Here is a 27,325-nt window from a genome sequence, read left to right as displayed (position 1 = left end):
TATGGTTGAAGTATTGATGTCAAAAGTCAGGTCATTAAGTTATCATTTAATATCTTCTTGGCAGCAAATATTTCAGGGTATGACACCTGAATTCCATTGATGCAGGTTAAAGGTCAATATCTTGGAGGTAAAATTCTATATTGGCAGCAAAATGTGTTTGTGGTATGACAAAAAAACATCATAAATACAGGTTTCTGAATAATAAAGGATCCTTCAGTTATATGGCTGACCTCAGATGGCGAGGTAAAGAGATACATCTAAGTACTGTAATACCAGTAATCAGTGTCAAATCGCCCTTTATTGCAGAAGATAACAGAAGATGAAAGGTGAAAGAAAAACAAACCAAAAACTCACATTTTGAAACGTTTTACTCCAAGATGGAATGACAAAGGAAAAAACAAAATTGGCACTTGCACCATAAGTTATGACTATATAATATAACCTCACACAGAACCAAGGGTATTATTCTGCTGCCTCAGTATTTGGATTAATATGGAGATGCCTACCTACTATGGTACAGGCTACCTCACCTGTAGGCAATGTCTCCAGAAATCATGAACACATGTATATCTACTGTAAATCACTTCTACTCTATAAAATCTAGTCAATGACTTCATAACATGTACTATTGGATTCCTCTCTACCAATGTTTGTTAACACAGTATGATTTTAACATATAGACTTAATCTCTAGTGTGAACAAATTATTTTATTAGATTGGTTTTTTAATATAAACATATCTAAGGGGAAAATTTCAAGTAAGCCAATTAATGAGTTAATCGGGATGATAATCAAAATTTCACTGTAAATGACATCAGTTTTGCATGTAGAAAGCTGTATTTTTAATATTTCTTCAAAATGATGCTTTAAAAAATGTTAAAATCTTTGTTACCACCGTTAGTCTTCCCGCTAATGATGACAATTCAAAATAATAATGTTTTGACAATGTAGTGAAAAGTTCAGACTCCTTCATCAAACTGGTTAAATTTTTGGAGTCATTGAAGACAAACAAAAGATCACAAAATACATTTTTATCATTGAATTGTAAAACATGACAACACGGAACTTCAACACCAGATTACGAACAAAGAATGGTCTACTTAAAGCAGAGTATTGACTTTTCCCTTATCTACATGCATTCTACCAAATACATTCATAATGAAACACACAAAGGGCTAGAATAATGGAAAAAAATTTAAAAGTTTTCAAAATTATACAACATATGAAAAAAAATTTCATACCACGTCAGCAAAATCTCCTGAACAAGAATAATCTGTCGCAGGGTGCATTGTGGTCCCTTAGGAATTTACCTAGTGAAGGAAACAAGGAATCCCGGGAGTGAAAGGAACAAGTGTGGTGGATATCTAACGCTGGTAAACTCTCAACATGGTAGCACCTATTTTACATGTTTACACTGTTATACTACAAAATACAAGTGTTTCACAGGAGGAACATATCACAAATTATATATAGGACACACAATATCACGACCTATTTTAGCAACTGTACATCTACTCACATATATATATTGTTAACGCCCCTTCATATACCTCTTTATATTACAAACAATATACACAAAAATCAATAGACTTTATATTCATTCATAAAGAATGTACAATAAAAATATTAGTCATAATTTGATTACTGGTATGGAATCGCATGATATCGATGTCATTTCTCCTCAATATAGACATGATCTTTATAGTGTAATAGAACCAATAGAAAATATGACTATGGCAATGAGTACTGTTACTACAGCCATTCATGTCTGGATGATGATGATTATTGGTTACTGCATTTTGATTTTTGTAATAAGATGATTTTCAATCATACGTAAAAGTGTTCAATCTTTTTACATTACTAGTGAATGGAAATTAATTATTTAGATAATGAATATTGCAACATTTTTTTGAATTATGAGAAATATTAAACTGCACCTATGACAATCATGTAATTGAAATTAGTATCAAACTGTATCACATATGTATACATTCAGGTATACAATAACTACATATCTTTTTCTATGTACCTCTATAATATATCTAATTTGGAAAAAGAGACATAAGTTCCCTTAAATTTAATGTGCAATTTATAATCAACAATACAGCAGATAATTGGTAAAAAATGGAAAATATCAATTATTTAAGAATTCAGCAGGATTTGGAACAATAACAAGTTTTATTTAATTCAACTTATACACATTATAACTGAACCAAAAATCTTAACAAGATTGATTGTAGCAATTATAATTACATTGTATATACAGGATCAGATAGACAAATGATGTAGAAATAAAACTTCAGTAAATGATCACTTTCCTTTCTGTAGCTTACTATCCTCGGACTAATAAAATCTTACATGGGTCTGTTCCTTGGAAAGGAAAATCTCAACCCGAGTGTAAGAGCTTGGCTGGCCAGCATGAGGCTTGCTGAGAGCTGGCTTGCCAAACTCTTACATGAGGGTTGGGATATCCCTGTCCATGGTACATGCCCATGTTTGATTACTTTTCTCCCATACTTACAAATCAACAAATCCCAATCAGAATAAATATCAATCTGAATTGTTCTCCAATCAACCAATATCCCTCGGATTGTAACAGGGGAATACCAATCACAACAATACTGTATGAAAACAATAGTGACATTACTTCAACAATTCATCACTATGACATCATAGCGTGTGTCAGCTGTCTTTTCCCTTCCCTGGTAAAGACAGATTTGTCTGTTCCCTACGTACCAAAAACCGGAGATTCGCCTGTGAGTACGGGAGAAATTACTGTCCTATCAATCACAGGCCTTCTCGAAAAAGTTCAATCAAAAGAAATGTAGAAAGTATCTGATCAATTGCAAACTAGACATAATCAAAAGCTGATAAAGACAAATTCAAAATGTTAAAAGAAATGACATTTAGTTTTGAATCATTTGATATATTTTAACAATCACAATTTAAAGGAGGAAACTCCAGTACAAACTCAGGTACAATATTTAATGTAACATGTCACCCCAAGTCTACCGATCTTACTGTATGAATTCTATATGAGTCTGGACACGTGGCCTTTTTTTCTATATCTACTATTCATGATTGGTGAAATATCAGACATCAATATAATCATAAAACCTCAAATGAAAAGTTAAGACCCCGAATAGAGTCAAAACATATCCCACAAATTATAAGACATGACCTCTGGTATCACAATTTCTTGCCTGTTTTTTTTTTTTTTTTAATTTTTTAAATTTTTTAAATAATTTGGTTATGAATATAAATAACATTATTTGCCAGTGAAGAAAACAAACTATGACCTCTGTGACCTTGGTTTTTCTTTATGTAATCTTTCCATATGATTCCGCCAATACTGCTATGCTTCATGACCATATACATGTACATGTATTTAGTAAGCATAATGTATATGTATTGTTAACAGCCGTGATCTTTAAACATCTAAGTTTCATCCAATGACCTTCAAAAGAGATTTAGAGATGACAAGCAACAACTGCTCACAAACAGACAAAATGACAAACGCCATACCAAAGGTAACAAGGATTTACCTGTCAAAGATTGTAAAAATCCCTGTACAGTGGTCAATATCTATACCGAACACAACGGGAAGAGTATATTATAATTACAGAGCGCAAATAATGAAAGCCATTTCTAGGTATCTTGTCGACAGATTTTCTTAAAATGAATACAGAGCTTATAAAGACCAATAATTGTTTTGCTTGTAAATTACATATATTTCATTACAAATGATTATTATAAATGAAGTTCCTGAAGCAGTCCCAGCTCTTTAAATTTAAAATATGGAGATGACGGAGAGTCGACTCAACCTTTATACAGCTGTCATTTATTCAGCCAACCATACTGTCAATAAAAGATACGGAATGTATCTATCTAATTAAATCACTCTTATCATTAATAACTTTGAATAATCCATCAAATTTTGTGAGTTCACATCTATACCTAGCAACATCCATAAAATCCTATCTGCTACTTTCCTAGTAACATGCACATGCAGTGAAATATACCAATAACTTAAATAACCTTTTCTAATGGCACAATATATACAAATAATTCTGGCTGTACATCACATAATCTTCAAAACCATATTTCTACCAATAAATTGTAACGAAAATAAATAAAAACTGCTTGGTGAATTGCATGATTTTCATGTACTGTAACAGTAAAACTTGTTTACAACAAATTCCATAGGACTAGAGAAAATATTTGTTATATCAAGAATTCTTTATAGGATTCTAAAATATATGAGATTGAAACCAGTTTGGGATTTAAATTTACTTTGTTACAAGCAGAAGTTGGTATTAAGCCTGTTTGTCTTAAAAAAAGTTTTACTGTATTTAAAGACTGAAAATTAAGGGTTATAATATGCTCTTTTTTTTCTTCAAATGTTGAATATTCTATTCACTGGCAGTTCAGTATCAAGCTAACCAGTGTGAGACACTTCCCCAAGACTAATACTATTTAGCTCAATTGAGTGGACTTCTCATTGGATCACTTTCTTGGACCTATCACAAATACAAAGTGACAAAATCGGACATAAGTACATACAATTAATAGATGATGCAAAGCTTTTAGCATTTTTACCGTTATATGTTCTTTGTAACTTTGAAGACACCTGTATACCAGTATATCTGGTTACTAAACATCTAAAACAATGCCCTATACACACACATTACTCTTATATTCTTGGCTCAACACAAATCACAAAGCTAGTTTTCTATAGCAGTGAATTTTTCATTCCCATATGGTGGAGATGATGCTAGCTGAAGCTTAAAGATAATCATTTAAATATCTAACTTAAAGGTAGAAGTTTAATCAAAAGTTGAAAATTAATTGAGACTTTGATGTCAAATTAGGCATGGTAACATTAGTGAAATACAAAAAAAAAAAACGCAGGGATGAAACCTTTAGCACTTATGAAAGAAGGAAAAAATCCCCCCAATCTCGTGTACATTATCATCTGTTTATCGTCAACAGTAAAATGTACAACGAAGAAGTTATGTTCTGTTTGACATGAAGCACATCAATCAAACAAAACCTGTCATATCCAATCACATTAAAAAATCTTTGTTGTACATAAATCATTACATAATTCCCAAAATTGATATATTAATAGCTACATCATTTCCTATTTCACTCGGCTTGTATAACAATTTTCTTGTTACATGTAGAAATTGTCAACAGTTTCGCTGAATGAACAATTAGTTCACCTGCATTAACATGTGTACATAATTGTATAATTGTGTATGTACACTACCCTCATATACATAACAACTCATAAATTAAAAAAACAAAAACAATAAAAGGAAATCTTGGCACTCTGAACAGATCTACCATCTACATGATATTTTAACTCACAATAATACACAGGTTGTATATTACCAATATACAACAATAACAACACACTTGTTTCACAGAAATTATCAAATCTCAATCTTGTTCAAAAGTAGTCCAAACACAAATGATTTATCATTCTAAATATATATAAATCATTCACTACTCTTCTTCTACTCTTCTTCTACACTTCTTCTTATATTAATTAACAAATATAAACTTATCAATTACTTTTAATTTGATTTTTACATGCAAAAACAAAAATTATGTCCGATTCAGACCGACTGTTGGATTCAAATTTTATAAAGATTATAAAAATTCGGACTAAAAAATCTCATGACCAGCTGGTAATTAGATTTTTTTACACAATAAGTGTTTTCCTTTGATAAGTACACATTTAAAACAGTATCTCCCTTAGTAATTAGTACAAAATACAAGCTACACGTAACTGCACCTGTAGGCTATTCAAATGTAGGTAAGAAGTGGCGAATCTCAAATGTTCAAATGTCAAACTCTTGATGGCACTTATTATATCTGTGTTTGAGTAGTTTTATATTTGGAAGTTTCTCTTGCAGATCAAAATAATGATTGAAAACATTCTAATTCTCAATCTACAAAATATGAAACAAATTCACACAGTATACAGGTACAAGATGTTTTATATATTTTTGAGTAAATTATGCTTTTCAAACAAGTTCAATCAGTCCACAGAACAGTCAATTCTGGCATATGATAAAAACATTTAGATGAGATCTGTAATTCAGATAAAGGTACACACATATATTCTATACAACTGAAAACAAAAATGTCTTTGTTTATAAACAAAGTTAATTAGATATAGTAGTGCTGGCTTTGCTTTCACCAAACAGCTTAATCTAACAACAATTTAATTCTTAAATACCGGTAAAGTTCCATATTGGAAAAGAAGTAATTGAACTACAGTGACACTCTTACTTGGCCCTGGCATGGAAAGCTGATAAAAAAAAGGCAAAAACTGATTTACTATTTGTTTTCCAATATACTAAACTCCATACTTATAGCATCACATGCACATGAAAAGCACTTAAGACACAAAGAGACAATAAATCTACTAGAAATGAGCGTAAATCCTCAGCAAAACAATAGCACATATTCAATGACCTATTTGTTCTTAATGCTGAAAACCTGCAACATGTCATGAACAGTAACGTATTGCACATACTATGGCAAGCATATGCTATATATACATTTTTTGTATATACGACCTCTGGACCAATATCTACATACATGTACCTCAACATGGTACATGATCACCGTAAACTTGATGAAGGACCAGTCTCTCTGAAAGGAAAAGGTGCTGTAAAAATGATCACCTTTACAGAGAAATGCAAGGGAGAATGAATTGCCAGTGTACACTGCTGAAAAATATTCATTGCTAATGTACGTAAAAAAACTATTCTAATCTTAATATCATTTCTGTCATATCTAGAAAGATTTCATAAACAGAAATTAGATCCGTTACAAGAGTTCTTTCTCATCATTTTTTTCACTAATCTAAATTTGATTATTCTTTCTCATCATTTTTTTTCACTAATCTAAATTTGATTAAAGAAATTCAATTTAACAAGTAACTTAAAGCTGACATCATAATTTTGACTTCATATCGTATTTATAATCTGTTCATTCAAATTTAAAACTGAGTGGAATTGGACAACACAAGATAAATAATGTTTGATGTCAAATGACACAACCTACTTTTTGTTCCTAAAACATTCACTTTCAATCTACTATGTACAAATCAACATGTAAACCTGATAAAAAAGTTTCACATCACTATGTAAGCTCAGTCCATCACATGTTCTCCTCTAGGAGTTCCAATACCAGCTTCCACAATTCGTTTCTAAGAGACCTGCTCTACAACAGGCTGTCTTCCCAAAGTCACCCTTCATCTATTGAGCAATTTAAGATAATCTTCTGATTACATTCCCTGATACAATAAGTGATGACACAACCCTCCACTGAGCGGGACTGAGAATTGGATTTCTAGTTCTTGCTAAATGCATACAAATTTATTTGGAGGATGTATTGACACACATAGCCATTTCTTCTAGATAATGTAAAGATGCACGACACATTGCTATGTTGTTTGTAACATTCTGAAATTGACTTTTCACTATATAGCACAGTTACACACATGAAGGACTAGGGGTATATAATCTAGTATTTCCTGTCACAACATGCTGTCCCAGACATTCAAAAGTTGCTGGATATCAACACAATACACAGTAATCTCAAAAATGACTAACACCATACCAGTCACCCCTGCATATAAGTGACCTGAAAAATCTTAATGGCATGCTAATTGATTTTGGCATACTGGAAAAAATAGAAGATATATTTCATTTGTCACTTGAAATGATACTTGTACTTCGTTGTAAGTGACTGTTCAGTAACAAGTCACATTATGATACAGTAAACATATCTTCAGTATGCTTTGAAGCAGTAATGTTGTTGATAGTATCTGAATTTTCAACACAAGACTATTTAGCATACTGATCGTAGAAAGCAATCTTGACTTTTTCAATCTGATGGCAAAGTTTGATGGCTGGTCCAAGTTTGAGCTCCAGATGTTCCTGTACAGTTGGGAGGGTTAATAACAGCAGGGCTTGACCATCGATTTCCTGTAGAGAAGACATTATCAGTCAGTGGCAAAGACATACACTATAGATTGGTGACAGAAAAAAAACATTAATCAGACACCCATCAAAAAATACACTTGGGGTTAATGCAGATAATTGGTGTTTGATGGTATTGGGGTTAATGAGGAGATATTGGATGGTACAGGGTTAATGAGGAGATTGATATTGGATGGTACAGGGTTAATGAGGAGATTGATGTTGGATGGTACAGGGTTAATGAGGAGATGTTGGATGGTACAGGGTTAATGAGGAGATGTTGGATGGTACAGGGTTAATGAGGAGATTGATGTTGGATGGTACAGGGTTAATGAGGAGATGTTGGATGGTACAGGGTTAATGAGGAGATTGATATTGGATGGTACAGGGTTAATGAGGAGATTGATATTGGATGGTACAGGGTTAATGAGGAGATTGATGTTGGATGGTACAGGGTTAATGAGGAGATTGTTGGATGGTACAGGGTTAATGAGGAGATTGATGTTGGATGGTACAGGGTTAATGAGGAGATTGATATTGGATGGTACAGGGTTAATGAGGAGATGTTGGATGGTACAGGGTTAATGAGGAGATGTTGGATGGTACAGGGTTAATGAGGAGATTGATATTGGATGGTACAGGGTTAATGAGGAGATTGATGTTGGATGGTACAGGGTTAATGAGGAGATGTTGGATGGTACAGGGTTAATGAGGAGATTGTTGGATGGTACAGGGTTAATGAGAAATGTTGGATTGGTACCAGGGTTAATGAGGAGATTGATGTTGGATGGTACAGGGTTAATGAGGAGATTGATGTGGATGGTACAGGGTTAGTGAGGAGATTGATGTTGGATGGTACGGGTTAATGAGGAGATTGATGTTGGATGGTACAGGGTTAATGAGGAGATTGATGTTGGATGGTACAGGGTTAATGAGGAGATTGATGTTGGATGGTACAAGGTTAATGAGGAGATTGATGTTGGATGGTACAGGGTTAATGAGGAGATTGATGTTGGATGGTACAGGGTTAAGAGGGTGATGTTGGATGGTACAGGGTTAATGAGGAGATATTGGATGGTACAGGGTTAATGAGGAGATGTTGGATGGTACAGGGTTAATGAGGAGATTGATGTTGGATGGTACAGGGTTAATGAGGAGATGTTGGATGGTACAGGGTTAATGAGGAGATGTTGGATGGTACAGGGTTAAATGAGGAGATGTTGGATGGTCCAGGGTTAATGAGGAGATGATGTTGGATGGTACAGGGTTATGAGGAGATTGATGGTGGATGGTACAGGGTTAATGAGGAGATTGATTGTTGATGGTACAGGGTTAATGAGGAGATTGATGTTGGATGGTACAGGGTTAATGAGGAGATTGATATTGGATGGTACAGGGTTAATGAGGAGATGATTGGATGGTACAGGGTTAATGAGGAATTGATGTGGATGGTACAGGGTTAATGAGGATGATGTTGGATGGTACAGGGTTACTGAGGAGATGCTGTTGATGGTACAGGGTTAATGAGGAGATTGGATGGTAAGGTTATGAGAGCAGTTTAATTAAGGGATGTTGGATGGTACAGGGTTAATGAGGATGATATTGGATGGTACAGGGTTAATGAGGAGATTGTTGAATGGTACAGGGTTAATGAGGAGATGTGGATGGTACCGGGTTAATGAGGAGATATTGGATGGTACAGGGTTAATGAGGGAGATGTTGGATGGTACAGGGATTAATGAGGAGATGTTGGATGGTACAGGGATAATGAGGAGATATTGGATGGTACAGGGTTAATGAGGAGATGTTGGATGGTACAGGGATAATGAGGAGATGTTGGATGGTACAGGGATAATGAGGAGATGTTGGATGGTACAGGGTTAATGAAGAGATGTTGGATGGTACAGGGTTAATGAGGAGATGTTGGATGGTACAGGGTTAATGAGGAGATATTCGATGGTACAGGGTTAATGAGGAGATGTTTGGATGGTACAGGGTTAATGAGGAGATGTTGGATTGTACAGGGTTAATGAGGAGATGATTGGATGGTACAGGGTAATGAGATGATATTGGATGGTACAGGGTTAATGAGGAGATGTTGGATGGTACAGGGTTAATGAGATGTTGGATGGTACAGGGTTAATGAGGAGATTGATATTGGATGGTACAGGGTTAATGAGGAGATTGATATTGGATGGTACAGGGTTAATGAGATGTTGGATGGTACAGGGTTAATGAGGAGATTGATGTTGGATGGTACAGGGTTAATGAGGAGATATTGGATGGTACAGGGTTAATGAGGAGATGTTGGATGGTACAGGGTTAATGAGATGTTGGATGGTACAGGGTTAATGAGGAGATATTGGATGGTACAGGGTTAATGAGGAGATGTTGGATGGTACAGGGTTAATGAGGAGATGTTGGATGGTACAGGGTTAATGAAGAGATGTTGGATGGTACAGGGTTAATGAGGAGATTGATGTTGGATGGTACAGGGTTAATGAGGAGATGTTGGATGGTACAGGGTTAATGAGGAGATATTCGATGGTACAGGGTTAATGAGGAGATGTTGGATGGTACAGGGTTAATGAGGAGATGTTGGATGGTACAGGGTTAATGAGGAGATTGATATTGGATGGTACAGGGTTAATGAGGAGATTGATGTTGGATGGTACAGGGTTAATGAGGAGATTGATGTTGGATGGTACAGGGATTAATGAGGATGATGTTGGATGGTACAGGTTAATGAGAGATTGATATTGGATGGTACAGGGTTAATGAGGAGATGTTGGATGGTACAGGTTAATGAGGAGATCTTGGATGGTACAGGGTTAATGAGGAATTGATATGGATGGTACAGGGTTACTGAGGAGATGCTATGGATGGTACAGGGTTAATGAGGAGATTGAGTTGATGGTACAGGGTTAATGAGGATGATGTTGGATGGTAACAGGGGTTAATGAGGAGATGTTGGATGGTACAGGGTTAATGAGGAGATTGATGTTGGATGGTACAAGGTTAATGAGGAGATTGATGTGGATGGTACAGGGTTAATGAGGAGATTGATGTTGGATGGTACAGGGTTAATGAGGAGATGTTGGATTGGTACAGGGTTAATGAGGAGATTGATGTTGGATGGTACAGGGTTAATGAGGAGATTGATTGGATGGTACAGGGTTAATGAGGAGATTGATGTTGGATGGTACAGGGTTAATGAGGAGATTGATGTTGGATGGTACAGGGTTAATGAGGAGATGTTGGATGGTACAGGGTTAATGAGGAGATGTTGGATGGTACAGGGTTAATGAGGAGATGTTGGATGGTACAGGGTTAATGAGGAGATGATGTGGATGGTACAGGGTTAATGAGGAGATTGATTTGGATGGTACAGGGTTAATGAGGAGATGATTTGGATGGTACAGGGTTAATGAGGAGATTGATGTTGGATGGTACAGGGTTAATGAGGAGATGTTGGATGGTACAGGGTTAATGAGGAGATGTTGGATGGTACAGGGTTAATGAGGAGATATTGGATGGTACAGGGTTAATGAGGAGATGTTGGATGGTACAGGGTTAATGAGGAGATGTTGGATGGTACAGGGTTAATGAGGAGATGTTGGATGGTACAGGGTTAATGAGGAGATGTTGGATGGTACAGGGTTAATGAGGAGATTGATGTTGGATGGTACAGGGTTAATGAGGAGATTGATGTTGGATGGTACAGGGTTAATGAGGAGATGTTGGATGGTACAGGGTTAATGAGGAGACTGATATTGGATGGTACAGGGTTAATGAGGAGATGTTGGATGGTACAGGGTTAATGAGGAGATTGATGTTGGATGGTACAGGGTTAATGAGGAGATGTTGGATGGTACAGGGTTAATGAGGAGATTGATGTTGGATGGTACAGGGTTAATGAGGAGATGTTGGATGGTACAGGGTTAATGAGGAGATGTTGGATGGTACAGGGTTAATGAGGAGATGTTGGATGGTACAGGGTTAATGAGATGTTGGATGGTACAGGGTTAATGAGGAGATTGATGTTGGATGGTACAGGGTTAATGAGGAGATTGATGTTGGATGGTACAGGGTTAATGAGGAGATTGATGTTGGATGGTACAGGGTTAATGAGGAGATTGATGTTGGATGGTACAGGGTTAATGAGGAGATGTTGGATGGTACAGGGTTAATGAGGAGATATTGGATGGTACAGGGTTAATGAGGAGATTGTTGGATGGTACAGGGTTAATGAGGAGATTGATGTTGGATGGTACAGGGTTAATGAGATGTTGGATGGTACAGGGTTAATGAGGAGATGTTGGATGGTACAGGGTTAATGAGGAGATTGATGTTGGATGGTACAGGGTTAATGAGATTGATGTTGGATGGTACAGGGTTAATGAGGAGATTGATGTTGGATGGTACAGGGTTAATGAGGAGATTGATGTTGGATGGTACAGGGTTAATGGGGATGGATGTTGGATGGTACAGGGTTAATGAGGAGATTGATGTTGGATGGTACAGGGTTAATGAGGGGATGATGTTGGATGGTACAGGGTTAATGAGGAGATGTTGGATGGTACAGGGTTAATGAGGAGATGTTGGATGGTACAGGGTTAATGAGGAGATTGATGTTGGATGGTACAGGGTTAATGAGGAGATTGATGTTGGATGGTACAGGGTTAATGAGGAGATTGTTGGATGGTACAGGGTTAATGAGGAGATTGATGTTGGATGGTACAGGGTTAATGAGGAGATTGATGTTGGATGGTACAGGGTTAATGAGGAGATTGATGTTGGATGGTACAGGGTTAATGAGGAGATGTTGGATGGTACAGGGTTAATGAGGAGATGTTGGATGGTACAGGGTTAATGAGGAGATTGATGTTGGATGGTACAGGGTTAATGAGGAGATTGATGTTGGATGGTACAGGGTTAATGAGGAGATTGATGTTGGATGGTACAGGGTTAATGAGGAGATGTTGGATGGTACAGGGTTAATGAGGAGATTGATGTTGGATGGTACAGGGTTAATGAGGAGATTGATGTTGGATGGTACAGGGTTAATGAGGAGATGATGTGGATGGTACAGGGTTAATGAGGAGATGTTGGATGGTACAGGTTAATGAGAATGATGTTGGATGGTACAGGTTAATGAGGAGATTGATTTGGATGGTACAGAGGTTAATGAGAGATGTTGGATGTACAGGTTAATGAGATATGTTTGGATGGTACAGGTTAATGAGAGATTATGTATGGCATGGTTAATGCATTGGTTAATGACAGGGTTAATGATATGTTGGATGGTACCAGTTTATGGCGAATTGATTTGGATGGTACAGGGCTTATAGGATATTTGAGTTGATGTCCAGGTTAACTGAGAGATTGATGTTAGATGGTACAGTTACATGATGGAGTTATGTTAGATGGTACCAGGTTCATCAGAATTTGATGGTACAGGTAATAGACGATTTTTTGGATGGTCGGGTTAATGAGATGTTGGATGGTACATGGTTATGATGGAGATGTTTGGTTGGACATGGTTTAATGAGGACATGTTGCGATACAGGGTTAATGATCGGAATGTTGGATGACAGGTTAAAGTAGATGTTGGATGGTACAGGGTTAATGAGGAGATTGATGTTGGATGGTACAGGGTTAATGAGGAGATTGATGTTGGATGGTACAAGGTTAATGAGGAGATGTTGGATGGTACAGGGTTAATGAGGAGATTGATGTTGGATGGTACAGGGTTAATGAGGAGATGTTGGATGGTACAGGGTTAATGAGGAGATTGATGTTGGATGGTACAGGGTTAATGAGGAGATGTTGGATGGTACAGGGTTAATGAGGAGATTGATGTTGGATGGTACAGGGTTAATCAGGAGATTGGTGTTTACTTTTCACCCATACTGGTATTTATTTTGTGAATCTGTTGAGGGAGTTCAAATGGCAATCACTCCAGAAATTTGGTATCAAAAATATTTTTATGCTGAGATTTTGAGTTGGGAGTAAAATTAATGGTAACAACAAGTCATACATTAATATCGTCTCACAGATTTAACAAGATATAACAAGCAGATTCAAAACCAGAACAGTAACTAGAATCTATTCCAGAACTATGAATCTACCAATTTAAAAAGATACATAATACCCGGTAAGTATGTTATCTTATGCAAAATAGGCTGTAGATTACACAAAAGTTAATTAAAATAGAGGCCCATGGGTCTTAACTGTCATCTGACTCTAAAAGACCCCTGTACTACTGTAGTATACATACTCATATAATGGTACTGTTGGTCATGGTGACCATCTTTGATTTCTGACCAACCCAAAAAATTAACAACACTTGGTCAGGACCATCTCAGGATCATTTCAGGTAAGTTAGAGCTGAATCCCACAGGTGGAACTTGAGAAGAAGTTTAAAAAAGATGTTTTCCACTTAAACCATGATTGCACAATACTGTTACACAATATTGCAGCCATAATTCTCATGTCAAATTTTTCTCCAAGGCTGAAAAATATCAACATTTTGTTGGCTCCCCTCCCTTAAAATCCCTACCAATTTTATGCTCAATGGTACTCATGGAACTTGAGAAGTTTAAAACATCTTTTTCAGGATGGCTACCATGGTCAGGACCATCTCAGGATCATTTCAGGTAAGTAAGAGCTGAATCCCACAGAGAAAATTACAAATAAATATACCTGATCTTTGAAAAGTCGACATAGATGAGCACAGTCAGTGGTTTTGATAAATTTCACCACCTCCGTCACAGACCAATTCAGTGGGTTGGATTCCAAATGCAGGATTTCTTTAGGTTCCTTCTTTTCTTCCTTCATCACTCTACTGTGGGAATGTATCAGCTAGATGTAGAAAGAGAAAGACCAAGGTAGAACATTTTATAACTTTCAGCAATTACCATAATACAGCTGTTACTTGTGTGTGTAAAAGATTTGGGTTTTTGAACATTAAATGTTGTGCATAATTCCATATTTACATCCTGTAAACCAGAGTGCTTGTTGTTGTGTTCATCAGTCCATATTGGTTATCTGGGGTATTCTCGTTGGGGAATCTCCGGTTGTATATTCGTGGTATCTGTTTATTTATAATCACCTTACCTGTACACTACTCTTCGCTCAGGTATCGGTCTATCTAGAGTCTTAGGAAATACTGCACATACTGTGCATTTCATACGACATATTATACAACAGTCTGGCAGAGGCTTACATGTAGCTGGCAGGCTCGTCTTACTCTTTCATAGTCAGGTATGTAGTATATTATCCCTGGTTGGGTGGTATTTTCTCTCAATAACAGGAATGATATAGTCAGTTATTCAATTGTTATTTCGGTTGGTCTTTTCCCGTTGTAGGCATGTTATAGTCGTGGTATTTTTGTGTACATTTATCCCCCCAGAGGGGCAGGGGTGGATATTTTGCATACAAGATATAGGCCGAACGCACGGTTGGGTTACTTTAGCATTGTGTGTACATTCTGAACATAATAAAATATTGAACTTTATCAGCTGTGTTGTCATTTCATTGATCTAGGTCTGTAGCCTGCCATAAAAGTCAAGACAGAACCAGTTAGTTGACGAACTAAAATCACTATACGAGAATACTAGTACACTGGTGACTGATGCCAGAACTTTTATATGTGTACAAAAATGGTAATGTTTTCACCAACTAGACTTTTCCTTTATGGATAATTAAAATGCAGTGAGAAGGGAGAAACCTCTCAGCCAATCTTACTATGCATTATTTATTATACTATTTAGTATAGGTGATCCAGTTCTTACCTTCGAGCTTTGTCCCTTGCCATGATTAAGGGATTTTACGGGTGATGATCCTGGAGTTATGAGAATCTTCTTATGAGTTCTTCGCTCAAAACTGTATTTTGGCATTTTAGCACCTCTTGTTTTAATCTCTGATGGTGGGGGAAGATGATGAGTATATTTCCTTTTATTATTATACTTTCCTGATTTGCGTTTGATTATTTTCTCAGTTGAGTCATTTGTACCACTGCTGTCAACAGTGCGGGTATCACTAGCTACGCTATCTTTGTCTTCCTCACCATTCTCCTCCTCTTTATCTAAACTTGGCAGCAAACCTAATGGAGCCTCATTTAAATGCAACAGTCTTATCTTTCTTCTTCTGCCACGTTTTCCAGGTTTTTTTGGACCATGTTCCAAGTTTGTGTGCCCGCCAGGTGGTCGCCCTAGCTTCTTCTTCTTCTTTCCATAATAGTAAGCTACAACAATAACATCAACCTCAGTATATATCTAAAAGTGAACTTAGTTTGCGCTGTCAACAATGAAAGTGACATTGAACATACTTCCCATAACATAAACTATAACTGAATGAAGCTTACTTTCTGCTGTCAACTTAATAATGCAGCTTTGATTTATATTATAACAACTGTACGGGAGCCCATTTTTTAATTTAAAAAAATTCAAGTATTTTCACAGTTCGGTCTAATTGAAGTTCAGATCCACAAAACATAAAGTGTATGAATTCATCTTCATTCAAATCTACTGTATCAGATGGACCTCTATGCTACATACTTTTAAACTGATTTACACATATGATTCTAAAGCCTTACTGTATTTGGTCTTGGTGAGTTGGGCACATGATTCAGGACAGCTGCCATTGACAAAATTTGGACTGATGAGGTTTGGGCAGCATTCCAGTTTGATACAAACGGACCGACAGAAATCCTCCAGTTGGTCTGTGGTCCGACAGATCTCTACCATAGCACGATAACTCTTTCCCTTATACCTGTAATATCAGCAAAATACTGTGGTAAAAGAATTGACCTACTTCATTATATCACTAGTCTTTTATAAGGCTCATGTTGTCAATGTAGCCCCAATACATATACTAGCTGCAATTAACACTCGGCTAGAGAGAGCTTCTCTTTAGCTCGATCAGTTTAATGTAAGACTAGAAAGACAGAGGTCCTGAAATCGACTCCTAGCAGAAGCAATGAAATAAATTTATAATACTCTCTGTTATAACAGTGTACTTATTATCAGAGAACCTGAGAAATAGAGCAATGATTTAATTCTTTCATATACTTTCCACTTGAAATATTGTCCTACTTACTTGGCTTTGAGTGATTGCTGCATCATGTTGGGGTTGATTTTGCCCTCTACCTGGAGCTCTCTCAGGACTCGACAAGACTTGTAGGCAACATTGATCAGCATGGAAAGCACCTCCTTCATCACCAGGGAGATAGGGCCTGGGCCAACACACTTGGGGAGTAGAGCTATGCGACCCTTACTGAGGTAGGGGCCAGAAAAACACTGATGATTGTAATAGATCTTTGGACACCAAGCATTTCCTGTCAACAGACCACAAAATCTAGGTCATCAACTCAGGGATAGAAATAATTTTAAACATTCAAAAGATTTTTCACAATTTTTGTTCTTTGGTCCCCCTAGTCCCACCCCAGTCCACATCACTCCAAATCCTATTGTGCATGTCTATTCTGATGTACTACCTGTACTATCTCTGATGTACTATCTGTACTACCTGTACTATCTCTGATGTACTACCTGTACTATCTCTGATGTACTACCTGTACTATCTCTGATGTACTACCTGTACTATCTCTGATGTACTACCTGTACTATCTCTGATGTACTATCTGTACTATCTCTGATGTACTACCTGTACCATCTGATGTACTACCTGTACTATCTCTGATGTACTACCTGTACTATCTCTGATGTACTACCTGTACCATCTGATGTACTATCTGTACTATCTCTGATGTACTACCTGTACCATCTGATGTACTACCTGTACTATCTCTGATGTACTACCTGTACTATCTCTGATGTACTACCTGTACTATCTCTGATGTACTACCTGTACTATCTCTGATGTACTACCTGTACTATCTCTGATGTACTACCTGTACTATCTCTGATGTACTACCTGTACTATCTCTGATGTACTACCTGTACTATCTCTGATGTACTACCTGTACCATCTGATGTACTATCTGTACTATCTCTGATGTACTACCTGTACCATCTGATGTACTATCTGTACTATCTCTGATGTACTACCTGTACTATCTCTGATGTACTACCTGTACCATCTGATGTACTATCTGTACTATCTCTGATGTACTACCTGTACTATCTCTGATGTACTACCTGTACTATCTCTGATGTACTACCTGCAATATCTCCATTCCTTATGTCCTTACCTTCCCAATCCAGATTCCTTTTGTCTGTCTGCATTATCCCGTTTCGTTATGTTGTTACCAGATTTTTCCCCATAGGTGCTTACCTACACTTTCCCCATTCCTTATGTACTTATCTGAACTATCTTCATTCCTTATGTGCTTACCTGCACTATCTCTATTCCTTATGTCCTTACCTGCACTATCTCCATTCCTTATGTCCTGACCTGCATTATCTCCATTGCTCATGACCTTACCTGCACTATCCCCATTCCTTATGTCCTGACCTGCATTATCTCCATTCCTTATGTCCTTACCTGCACTACTCTCATTCTTTATGTCCTTACCTGCATTATCTCCATTCCTTATGACTTTACCTGCATTATCTCCATTCCTTATGTCCTGACCTGCATTATCTCCATTCCTTATGACCTTACCTGCATTATCTCCATTCCTTATGTCCTTACCTGCATTATCTCCATTCTTTATGTCCTTACCTGCACTATCCCCACTCCTTATGTCCTGACCTGCATTATCTCCATTCCTTATGTCCTGACCTGCATTATCTCCATTCCTTATGACCTTACCTGCATTATCTCCATTCCTTATGACCTTACCTGCATTATCTCCATTCCTTATGTCCTTACCTGCACTATCTCCATTCGTTATGATCTTACCTGCACTACCCTCATTCCTTATGTCCTTACCTGCACTATCCCCATTCTTTAGCTGTGTGTAAGCTTCATCAGTGAGGTTGTCTGGAAGCCTGTCAAGTGTCAAGAAAAAGTGGGTGTCTAACATGAATACTGATTGCGTTTTAAGTTTAAGTCTGTTAAGTGATAAGAAAATGACATTTAGTGGAGGGAGTCTGAAAATCTATTCCAAACAATTGTCTTCACAAACTTGTTATCATACCTAAAACAATTTACTCGATTTTATGAAAACATCAAAACTTTAAATTCCCAATTTACCAGAATTTGTTATCAAATAAATTTCATTTTTTTCTTAGACAGACCATAAATATGCATCACAAATAAGTACAAAGCCTATTTACCCTGGGGGAACTACAGCAACACGTTTCTGTGGACGTCCCTTAAGTCCAGTTTTCCTTGGTGGCTTTAGTTGGTAGCCATTACTCTCACACCAGCCAACAGGAAACAGGTTGTGTGAATCAACATGTTCTATATGACTGGCCACTACTCGTGCACTGTTATCTAGGTGAATCCAAACCAGTGGCTCCAATATCTTCGTGATCGTTGCAGCACATATAAGATTTGGGTTTTCAGGATTGACAGCTTCTAACTTCATTCCTCGTTCAAACTGATGATCTGGTTTGTCCTGAGAAGAATAAGATTTAATATTAGGAATTTTCCACAGGGATATGGCTGTGTTAGAAGATCAGAGATGTTACAAATGTGATAAAATAACTAACATCGTTTTTTTTATATTTTTTTTGTGTGATTTTAAAAGATAATGGGGTGTCTTAAAAATTTCCTACCATCTCCCAATAAATCATTCTTGGAATAATCTTCAATCACATATTTGATGAAAAGGGAGAAGGAGATAAATGACAGTCAAAAATATGATTTCCCTATATAAGCTATAGTAAAAATTACCCCCTCCCCAGGGGCAAACCTGAGACCCCAGGGTCATGAAATTCACCATTATTGGTAAAGCATCTTAAGACCCTTCCATATATCAAGAGTATTTGATTCTAGCTTATTTGGATTTTGAGAAGAAAGTTTCTTAAAATTTCTATTAATTTGACCCTTTTAGGCCCCGCTCTTAAGCAACTGGGGGTCAGTCAGTGCCAATATACATGTGGTTTACAACAGGTATCCCATACTGATAACTCTTAATGCTCAAAAATATGAATTCTCTTTGTAAACTCTAGTAAAGTTTACCCCCTCCGCAGGGGGAAACGTGATACCCCAGGGTCATGAAATTCACAATTTTGGTCTCAGGTGACCTAAAAATAGAGAAATTCAGAAAATATTTACCAGATTAAAACAGGATTCTGGAGCAGCCTTTCCACGAATGTATTCCAGATACTCATTCCATTTAAAATCCACCTTAGGCCAACCTGTATTTTGAGAAGTTGTTGAGAACTAAATGATATGCTGACATGTTTAAGAAGCTATCATCATTAATATTTGTTTTAAATGAAAGTGAATAATGGATCAATTTATACATGTAATATATAAAATAACATTAAAATAACATAATATACTTGATTCAGGATTATCATTATAGCCGAAATAATTTTTGATTGATAAAAAAATTGTAATTTTGTGCCATTGGTTTGATTCTGTTACCTTTAGGAGCAGTAAGTTTAAGTCCCTTGTAGTGACACCAATTGACAGGAAATATACATTTGGAATCAGAGTAGCATGAGAACCGTATACGGAAATGTGGATCTGTAGACTGTAGGTCATCTAGTTCAACTAGGAAGTACTTCTTGTCAAGGATGTCTACCACTGTAGCAGGACAAATCTGGTTACGTGTGATCGGGTTCAAAGCTTCAAGTTTCCATCCTTTCTGGAAACTATGATGGACGATTTCTACCTGGTCCTAAAATCAGGAAATTTATATAAATAAAACAGGAATTTCAATAATCAATTAAAGTATGGATGTAATACTGTGTGTCCTCCCCTCTCCTTACATTATTCTACAAATATGAACAAAAATATTTAATACATAAATGAGAATGATTGTACTGGCAAGAACTCTTCCTTTGAAACAATTGAAGACAGTATTTTGTTTTATTTCAAATTATTTCTACAACTGAATGTATGTTGTACTTTTCTTTACTTTTGTATAATCTAAAGATGTCTTTGTATTCTATTTACCTTAAATATGGCCAGTGGTAGTATCATATTCTCCGACTCTTGTAAAGCTTTTTCCAGAATCTGCATCCATTCCTGTTCAGAATGTTCACTGAAGAGTTCTGTAAAAAGATGACTTTATAATTATTTTTAATGTCTTTTTTATAACTACTTTATAGCTGCAGAAGCTGAAAAGATATATCTTAAAACATAACTTTAGTGTGGTAGGTAACAATAACAAGAAAGTAACCATTATTTTATCAAGCAAGTCTAGAGATTCTAAATGAGGGCATACTGGACGTGTTTCAAGATGCTCACCATGTCTGAGTATGTGCTAATGAACGGCACATCACAATATCAGATACAATATATTTAATGAGGAATTAGATTATACATGCCATTATCATACTAACTTCATTTTTTACCTAACGGCTAAGACAATTACCTGGGGTATATTCCAATTGTTGCTTACTATGTGTATTGTACGTCTTATAATTATGAACCAATGTTACTGGAGTAGAATGGGTTTACAGGTATTGTTGATGCATATATCATCATGTTCTCTCGACATGCATCCTGTTCTCTCGACATGCATCCTGTTCTCTCGACATGCATCCTGTTCTCTCGACATGCATCCTGTTCTCTCGACATGCAGTCATTTTATATTTGTTAACTTGGCCATTGCCAGCCTGCTTCATCAATCACTCAGATGCTTTGTACCTTTAAGAATTCACTGTTAGCTAAGTGTGTTACCTTTAGGTGGATTATATCTGTAGGCGTTTGATTTAGCCCAGCCAATGGGATGTAATCTGTGGTTAAGGTAAAAGAGCCAGAAGTCATTAGCAGCAGTGTCAGCTCCCTCAAACCTCAGATACAGTCGGCCACCCACATTTTCTATAATTTTGACCAGCCAAATCTCCATGGGGTTGATAGGATGTTGTAGCTCCAGCCTCATGCCTTGCTTTAGTTGGTCAATAGGGGTAATGCCAGTCATCTAAAACATGAAATGGTCTAATTATGTATACTACACAACCAAATTCACAAACTAATCATATATTTATATTCTAAAACATGAAATGGTCCAATTATGTATACTACACAACCAAATTCACAAACTAATCATATATTTATATTCTAAAACATGAAATGGTCCAATTATGTATACTACACAACCAAATTCACAAACTAATCATATATTTATATTCTAAAACATGAAATGGTCCAATTATGTATACTACACAACCAAATTCACAAACTAATCATATATTTATATTCTAAAGCATGAAATGGTCCAATTATGTATACTACACAACCAAATTCACAAACTAATCATATATTTATATTCTAAAACATGAAATGGTCCAATTATGTATACTACACAACCAAATTCACAAACTAATCATATATTTATATTCTAAAACATGAAATGGTCCAATTATGTATACTACACAACCAAATTCACAAACTAATCATATATTCACAAACTCTTCAATGTTCAAGGCTCAGTATTGGATGTGGTTCTGAGAAGTGTCAAAACAGGGACTATAAATGAGATTAGAAGGCAATAGCTCTTTTTAGTAAATGAAAAATTCCCTTTCACCAATTAAATTACTTGGTAGATGATTCATCACTAGGAATTGCAGACTAATTATATACAGATCATCATATTTATATTACAACTTTTAACAAACACAACAAAAATCCTCAATTACAGAGATTCTACATACACCTATTGTCCTAGTTCTAACCAATTTTTTTTCACTATTAATGATAAATATATTCACTTTTTAGCATTTATATACCCGGTAATAAAAATATAGTAGAGTTTCAGTCAACATCAATTAAGCTGTCGTTTAGTGTTATGGGGGACACACCTTTTTTCTAACAAAAATGTCAATTCACTGCAGCTTTACTACAATTAATCAAATTCAGCTACTTAATAGGATTGGACACAACTGGTGTACCTGGGTTCCACTATATACATGTACATACCTTATCAAGAAGGTAGGAAGGGGCTGTTCTGGCCCCAGTTAGTGATTTGACCAAAAACTCCCTCCAATCTTCAAACTTATCTTTAATGGCTGAAAGATTAACAATACAATAGTTAGTATTGTATACTTAAACAAGTTTGCTAAAATTAAAGTGATTCAATATAGCAAATTTGGCTAAGAAATGTTTAAATACTTATAAAGTTGTATCATGATTATCTCATGAGCTTAATTATTACATATATATCACTACATAGATTTCTCAATCAAGACATTTCAGGAAAAAACATCCATGTAAACAGTAAAAGAGCATTGTTTAAAAACAGATTTGATAGTCTGTATACATCCTATTTTAGTCAACAGTTCCCTACCTTCTGGAGGTTGCAATATCTGATTGTTCTGTGCACACCAGCCAATGGGATGGATTTCAGAGGTCATAAGGTCACACCAAAAGTCTGCTGTTGTGTCCTCCTCGTACCCATCGTACCGTAGCCGTAGTAATGGACCACATGTCATGATGACTGAGGCTACCCAGTAGGTGTCTGTGTGACACTTGTTAGGAACCTCCAGCTTCATGCCTTTCACAAAACCACTCTCAAGACTACATTCCACCTGTAATTAATTTGATCAATTATATAATATAAATTTTGTCATTATTTGATTACATTGTAACTAATATAACTGACATTACATTTGCATCAATGGTAAAACTACAGCAATAAACAACTTGCAACATAAAGATGCTCAGTCGAGAATGTTTTTATAAAATGGGACAACTGAAAAAAACAAAATTAATGTAGAGGTACATCGTAGATATTGTGAAAGAAATAAGTCAACATGATCAAGAAGATTGGGATAAAGAAATGCTATATTGTACCATATTTTCTCCTGCAGTAGAGGGATGGACTTACAAAAGGTCAGTTAAAATGCCTTTGTTGGTGTTTCTGATAAATTACTATAGATAGGGGTGGGCCTATTACCAAGCATGACCTTCTTGTACGACTGCTATAGATAGGGGTGGGCCTATTACTAGGCATGACCGTCTTGTAACATAAACAAACATACTGGGTATTGCTAAAGCAATACAATACTGACCCTCACTACAAATACTAACAGTGACCTTGACCCAAAAACCATGAAATTCGAACTTGTCTGAGAATATTATTGTCCTTTATTATTGTGTGAAGTTTGATAAAAATTCCTCAAGGGATGAAGCCGCTAGAGTCCTAACAAACATGTACAAGACAGACAGAGAGGAAACTTCTAGCCCCCCTAGTTTCATCGGTAGACGGCTAATATGTGAACACATCACACTGACGTTTTCTTACATGTTTAAATGCTGTAGGGGGAACTGCAGAAGCCCCTGTCTCCTGAAGGTACTCCTCCCATACAAACTCGGGCTCAGCATACTCTACTGGAACCCCATCTGTAACAAATAAATCGTCAGTGTTGTAGTTTAAAATCTATTGTTTCCGCATTTAGCAAAGATAACAAAGACTTAAAAATACATGTATTGGGTAAGTCAAACGGTGAAGCTTGGTTAAAGTTTTTAAGCTGATCATATAGGAATTGAATGATTTTTATATTTAGGATGATTTGGAATAAAAGCATAAAGAATGGGGTCTTTTTTAAATCTTAAAACTTTTGATATCTATATATATGAACAGATATGCTAAATTTAATGGGACAGTTGGTGATCCCATCAATGCACCATGCCGTCGTTTACCGTGTCCTTCTTCAGTTTCTAATTTTGTTTTGTTTTTCGTTTTTTAAAAACAAAAAGACATCAAACAATATAAAATACAATAATTTGTCTTAAAGGGACATCACGGTAAAAAAGTTGTAATTTTCATTGAATATACGTGTTTTGTTCCTTTCCAGTTATGTTTCTGTGCTGTCCAAATGTTTACAGTCGATCCCTATGTCCAGCTTGACCACTTGATTTAGTTGGGAATCCCCCTCTAAATTTAGCGCGGAAATTATTTTTAGATCATCACGTGACTGTTTTGAAATCGCGGCAACACAAACACTCGATAGTTTACAAGGCGAAATATTCCATCTGGGATAACGATATTATACAGTGGTTTAAATGTTAAATAACACGTTCTGTATATATTCCGGCACACATATTTATGTGTAAATAAGTGTAAACACTGTACATATAGTATAGTGACAGTAGCGATGTTCTGGTACAGACTGTATAAATATTACTGAGTTTATGTAACTATTACTGAGTTTGTGTATTACCGAGATTGTCATGACCTACTATCCAGCAATCAAGCAGAATACGAGCAGAGTCCGTATTACTGCTGTTTTCATGTTTGAACTGTATTGTACTGCTTCCCCAGTTTAATTCTAGGATTATGTTTGATCCATTTTCCCATTATTCTCTTCATTGCGGAAGCTGTTATCGTTTCCAACCGCAGTCGATTCACATTGGAAGCCATTTTTGTTTCCATGTGTTTTAGTTTGTTGTGCGCATGCGTTTATCGTATATGTCACAAAATTAGCATATTCAGACTATTGATCAACGAATTGTGATAACCTTTTTATAATTAATAATTTATGTTTTTTATGTACATATATCATCAAATTCGAATGGTTACTGTTCATAAGGATATTTGTTTTAAAGATATACCCAATAATATGAAAAAATACAAAATAAAAATTGGTTTACCGTGATGTCCCTTTAAATTAAGATTTATTTTATGTGAATTCAAATAGTTGGCAAAGAAAACAATTTACAGAACCAAGATGGGGACTATTTTTCTGGCGTATCGATCAATATTAAACGGATGTATATTGTGTGGAAAATCAGCATGTGAAACAATGTTTTCTTACTGTATTCATAGTGTTTACATGGTCAAATGTTTATTTTCACTAGTCATGTTCCACTTCATATAAAGAATCAACACTCAGAATGTAAATATATAAATTTATATACATATATATAAGGTTTAAATTCCATTTAATGGAAATTACATAATCAAATCTTTGATACATAATTAGTGAACAAGAAAGAATTTGAAAGATAAGTAAAATAAGATCACTGACTCTGAATTCAACATTATAAATAACATTAATTTTCATGAAGTACAGGCTAGGTGTATAAAGGAAACAAATCTCACCTTCTGTATAATCAGCTGTGTCAATATTATCATATTTGGAGCTATTTTGTGGACTAGATTGATCTCCCTTTGTTTCTTCTGTGTTGCTGGTAATATTGGAGTCTGACTTTTTGGTGCTTTCTTCTACTGACTTTTCCCTACTGTTAGGATCCTTTTTACTGGTTTCTACAATCGGTTTGTCAGTAACAGGAACAGGAGTATTTGGTTTTGAACTAGAGCTAGTGACTGGGACTAATACAGGTGGCAGGTCTGGAGTATTACTTTTGGATGCTGATGGAGTCTTTTTACTAAGGTCTGTTGGCATATCTGTATCGGTCCCCGGAAAGGACCCTGGCCTGGACGGGGGACCATGACTGGCAGGTGAAATTGGTGCATTTAAATATTGAATGGGTTGATGCTGCAGTGTTTGTACAGGGTTGTGTCCCCCTGGTGGAGGGCCTGCTGTAAACAGTCCTGTAGGAATGCCACTGTTCTGTGTGCCTCCCAGGATACCAATACCTCCAGGGCTACCTGGGACAGAGTTTATGATGGCTGCTTGTTGGCCATTGAGAAAAATTGGCTGAAATTGTGTCATGCCCTGCTGAGATGCTGCAAACACTGGAGTTGGTCCAGCCATAGTTGTCACATGAAAGATGTTGGAGTTAAGAGGCATTCCCATGGAAATGGGTGTGGTGGGACTAATAATCTGCTGCACTGGCTGTCCCATGGGCTGGCGAAAGGCCCCACTAGGAACCAGATGAGGAATCTGTCCCCCAGGGATTGGTGATTGGACAGTCATAGGGCCCCTCATAGTCCCACCTGGTGACAGTTGTTGATAGAAATTTGCCACTCCTGGATTTGGTGACAAAAGTGGAGAATTTGGAAGTTGTATTGGACTGGACCCTGGACGACTGGCATGCTGACCTGGATGGTTCTGCATTTTAAGTCTGGTCAGGTGTAGCTAGCATCAACAGCTACATTTGTTCTTGTTCCTGAAACACAACAAAACTGTTACATAACTCATTATGGGGATCCTCATCAGGAAATATCAAATTTATCTTGGTCGTTAATAAAAAGGTCCCCATGACCACAAATTATTTTTTCAAATGCAAGAAGCCCAATAGACCTGCATTATATATAATCGCCAGTTATTCATCTACACATTGTTCTGGGGATTTCAAAGGTGTTCAAATTCACATTAATAACATAAT

At 36.3% G+C, this 27,325-nt stretch overlaps 1 protein-coding gene across 1 annotated transcript in view; it reads right to left on the bottom strand.

The window, feature by feature from the left end:
- Positions 1-350: 350 nt before the first annotated feature.
- LOC117331472 (scm-like with four MBT domains protein 1) overlaps positions 351-27,325 on the bottom strand; it is a 32,565-nt gene continuing 5,590 nt past the window's right edge. Inside the window, exons 2-16 of the mRNA XM_033890199.1 lie at positions 26,136-27,106; positions 24,336-24,433; positions 23,379-23,619; positions 23,012-23,100; positions 21,773-22,013; positions 21,044-21,141; positions 20,510-20,765; positions 20,195-20,277; positions 19,249-19,532; positions 18,902-18,960; positions 17,105-17,342; positions 16,602-16,777; positions 15,799-16,250; positions 14,708-14,866; positions 351-8,008 (exon numbers count right to left, since the gene is read on the bottom strand). Of these exons, the coding sequence (XP_033746090.1) occupies positions 7,868-8,008; positions 14,708-14,866; positions 15,799-16,250; positions 16,602-16,777; positions 17,105-17,342; positions 18,902-18,960; positions 19,249-19,532; positions 20,195-20,277; positions 20,510-20,765; positions 21,044-21,141; positions 21,773-22,013; positions 23,012-23,100; positions 23,379-23,619; positions 24,336-24,433; positions 26,136-27,054 (3,534 nt within the window). The 5' untranslated portion in view covers positions 27,055-27,106 and the 3' untranslated portion in view covers positions 351-7,867. The remainder of the gene's footprint in view (positions 8,009-14,707; positions 14,867-15,798; positions 16,251-16,601; positions 16,778-17,104; positions 17,343-18,901; positions 18,961-19,248; positions 19,533-20,194; positions 20,278-20,509; positions 20,766-21,043; positions 21,142-21,772; positions 22,014-23,011; positions 23,101-23,378; positions 23,620-24,335; positions 24,434-26,135; positions 27,107-27,325) is intronic.

This window comes from Pecten maximus, chromosome 7 (assembly GCF_902652985.1).
Source record: "Pecten maximus chromosome 7, xPecMax1.1, whole genome shotgun sequence".
Taxonomy (NCBI): Eukaryota; Metazoa; Mollusca; class Bivalvia; order Pectinida; family Pectinidae; genus Pecten; species Pecten maximus.
This window is presented reverse-complemented; position numbering and strand designations above follow the sequence as displayed.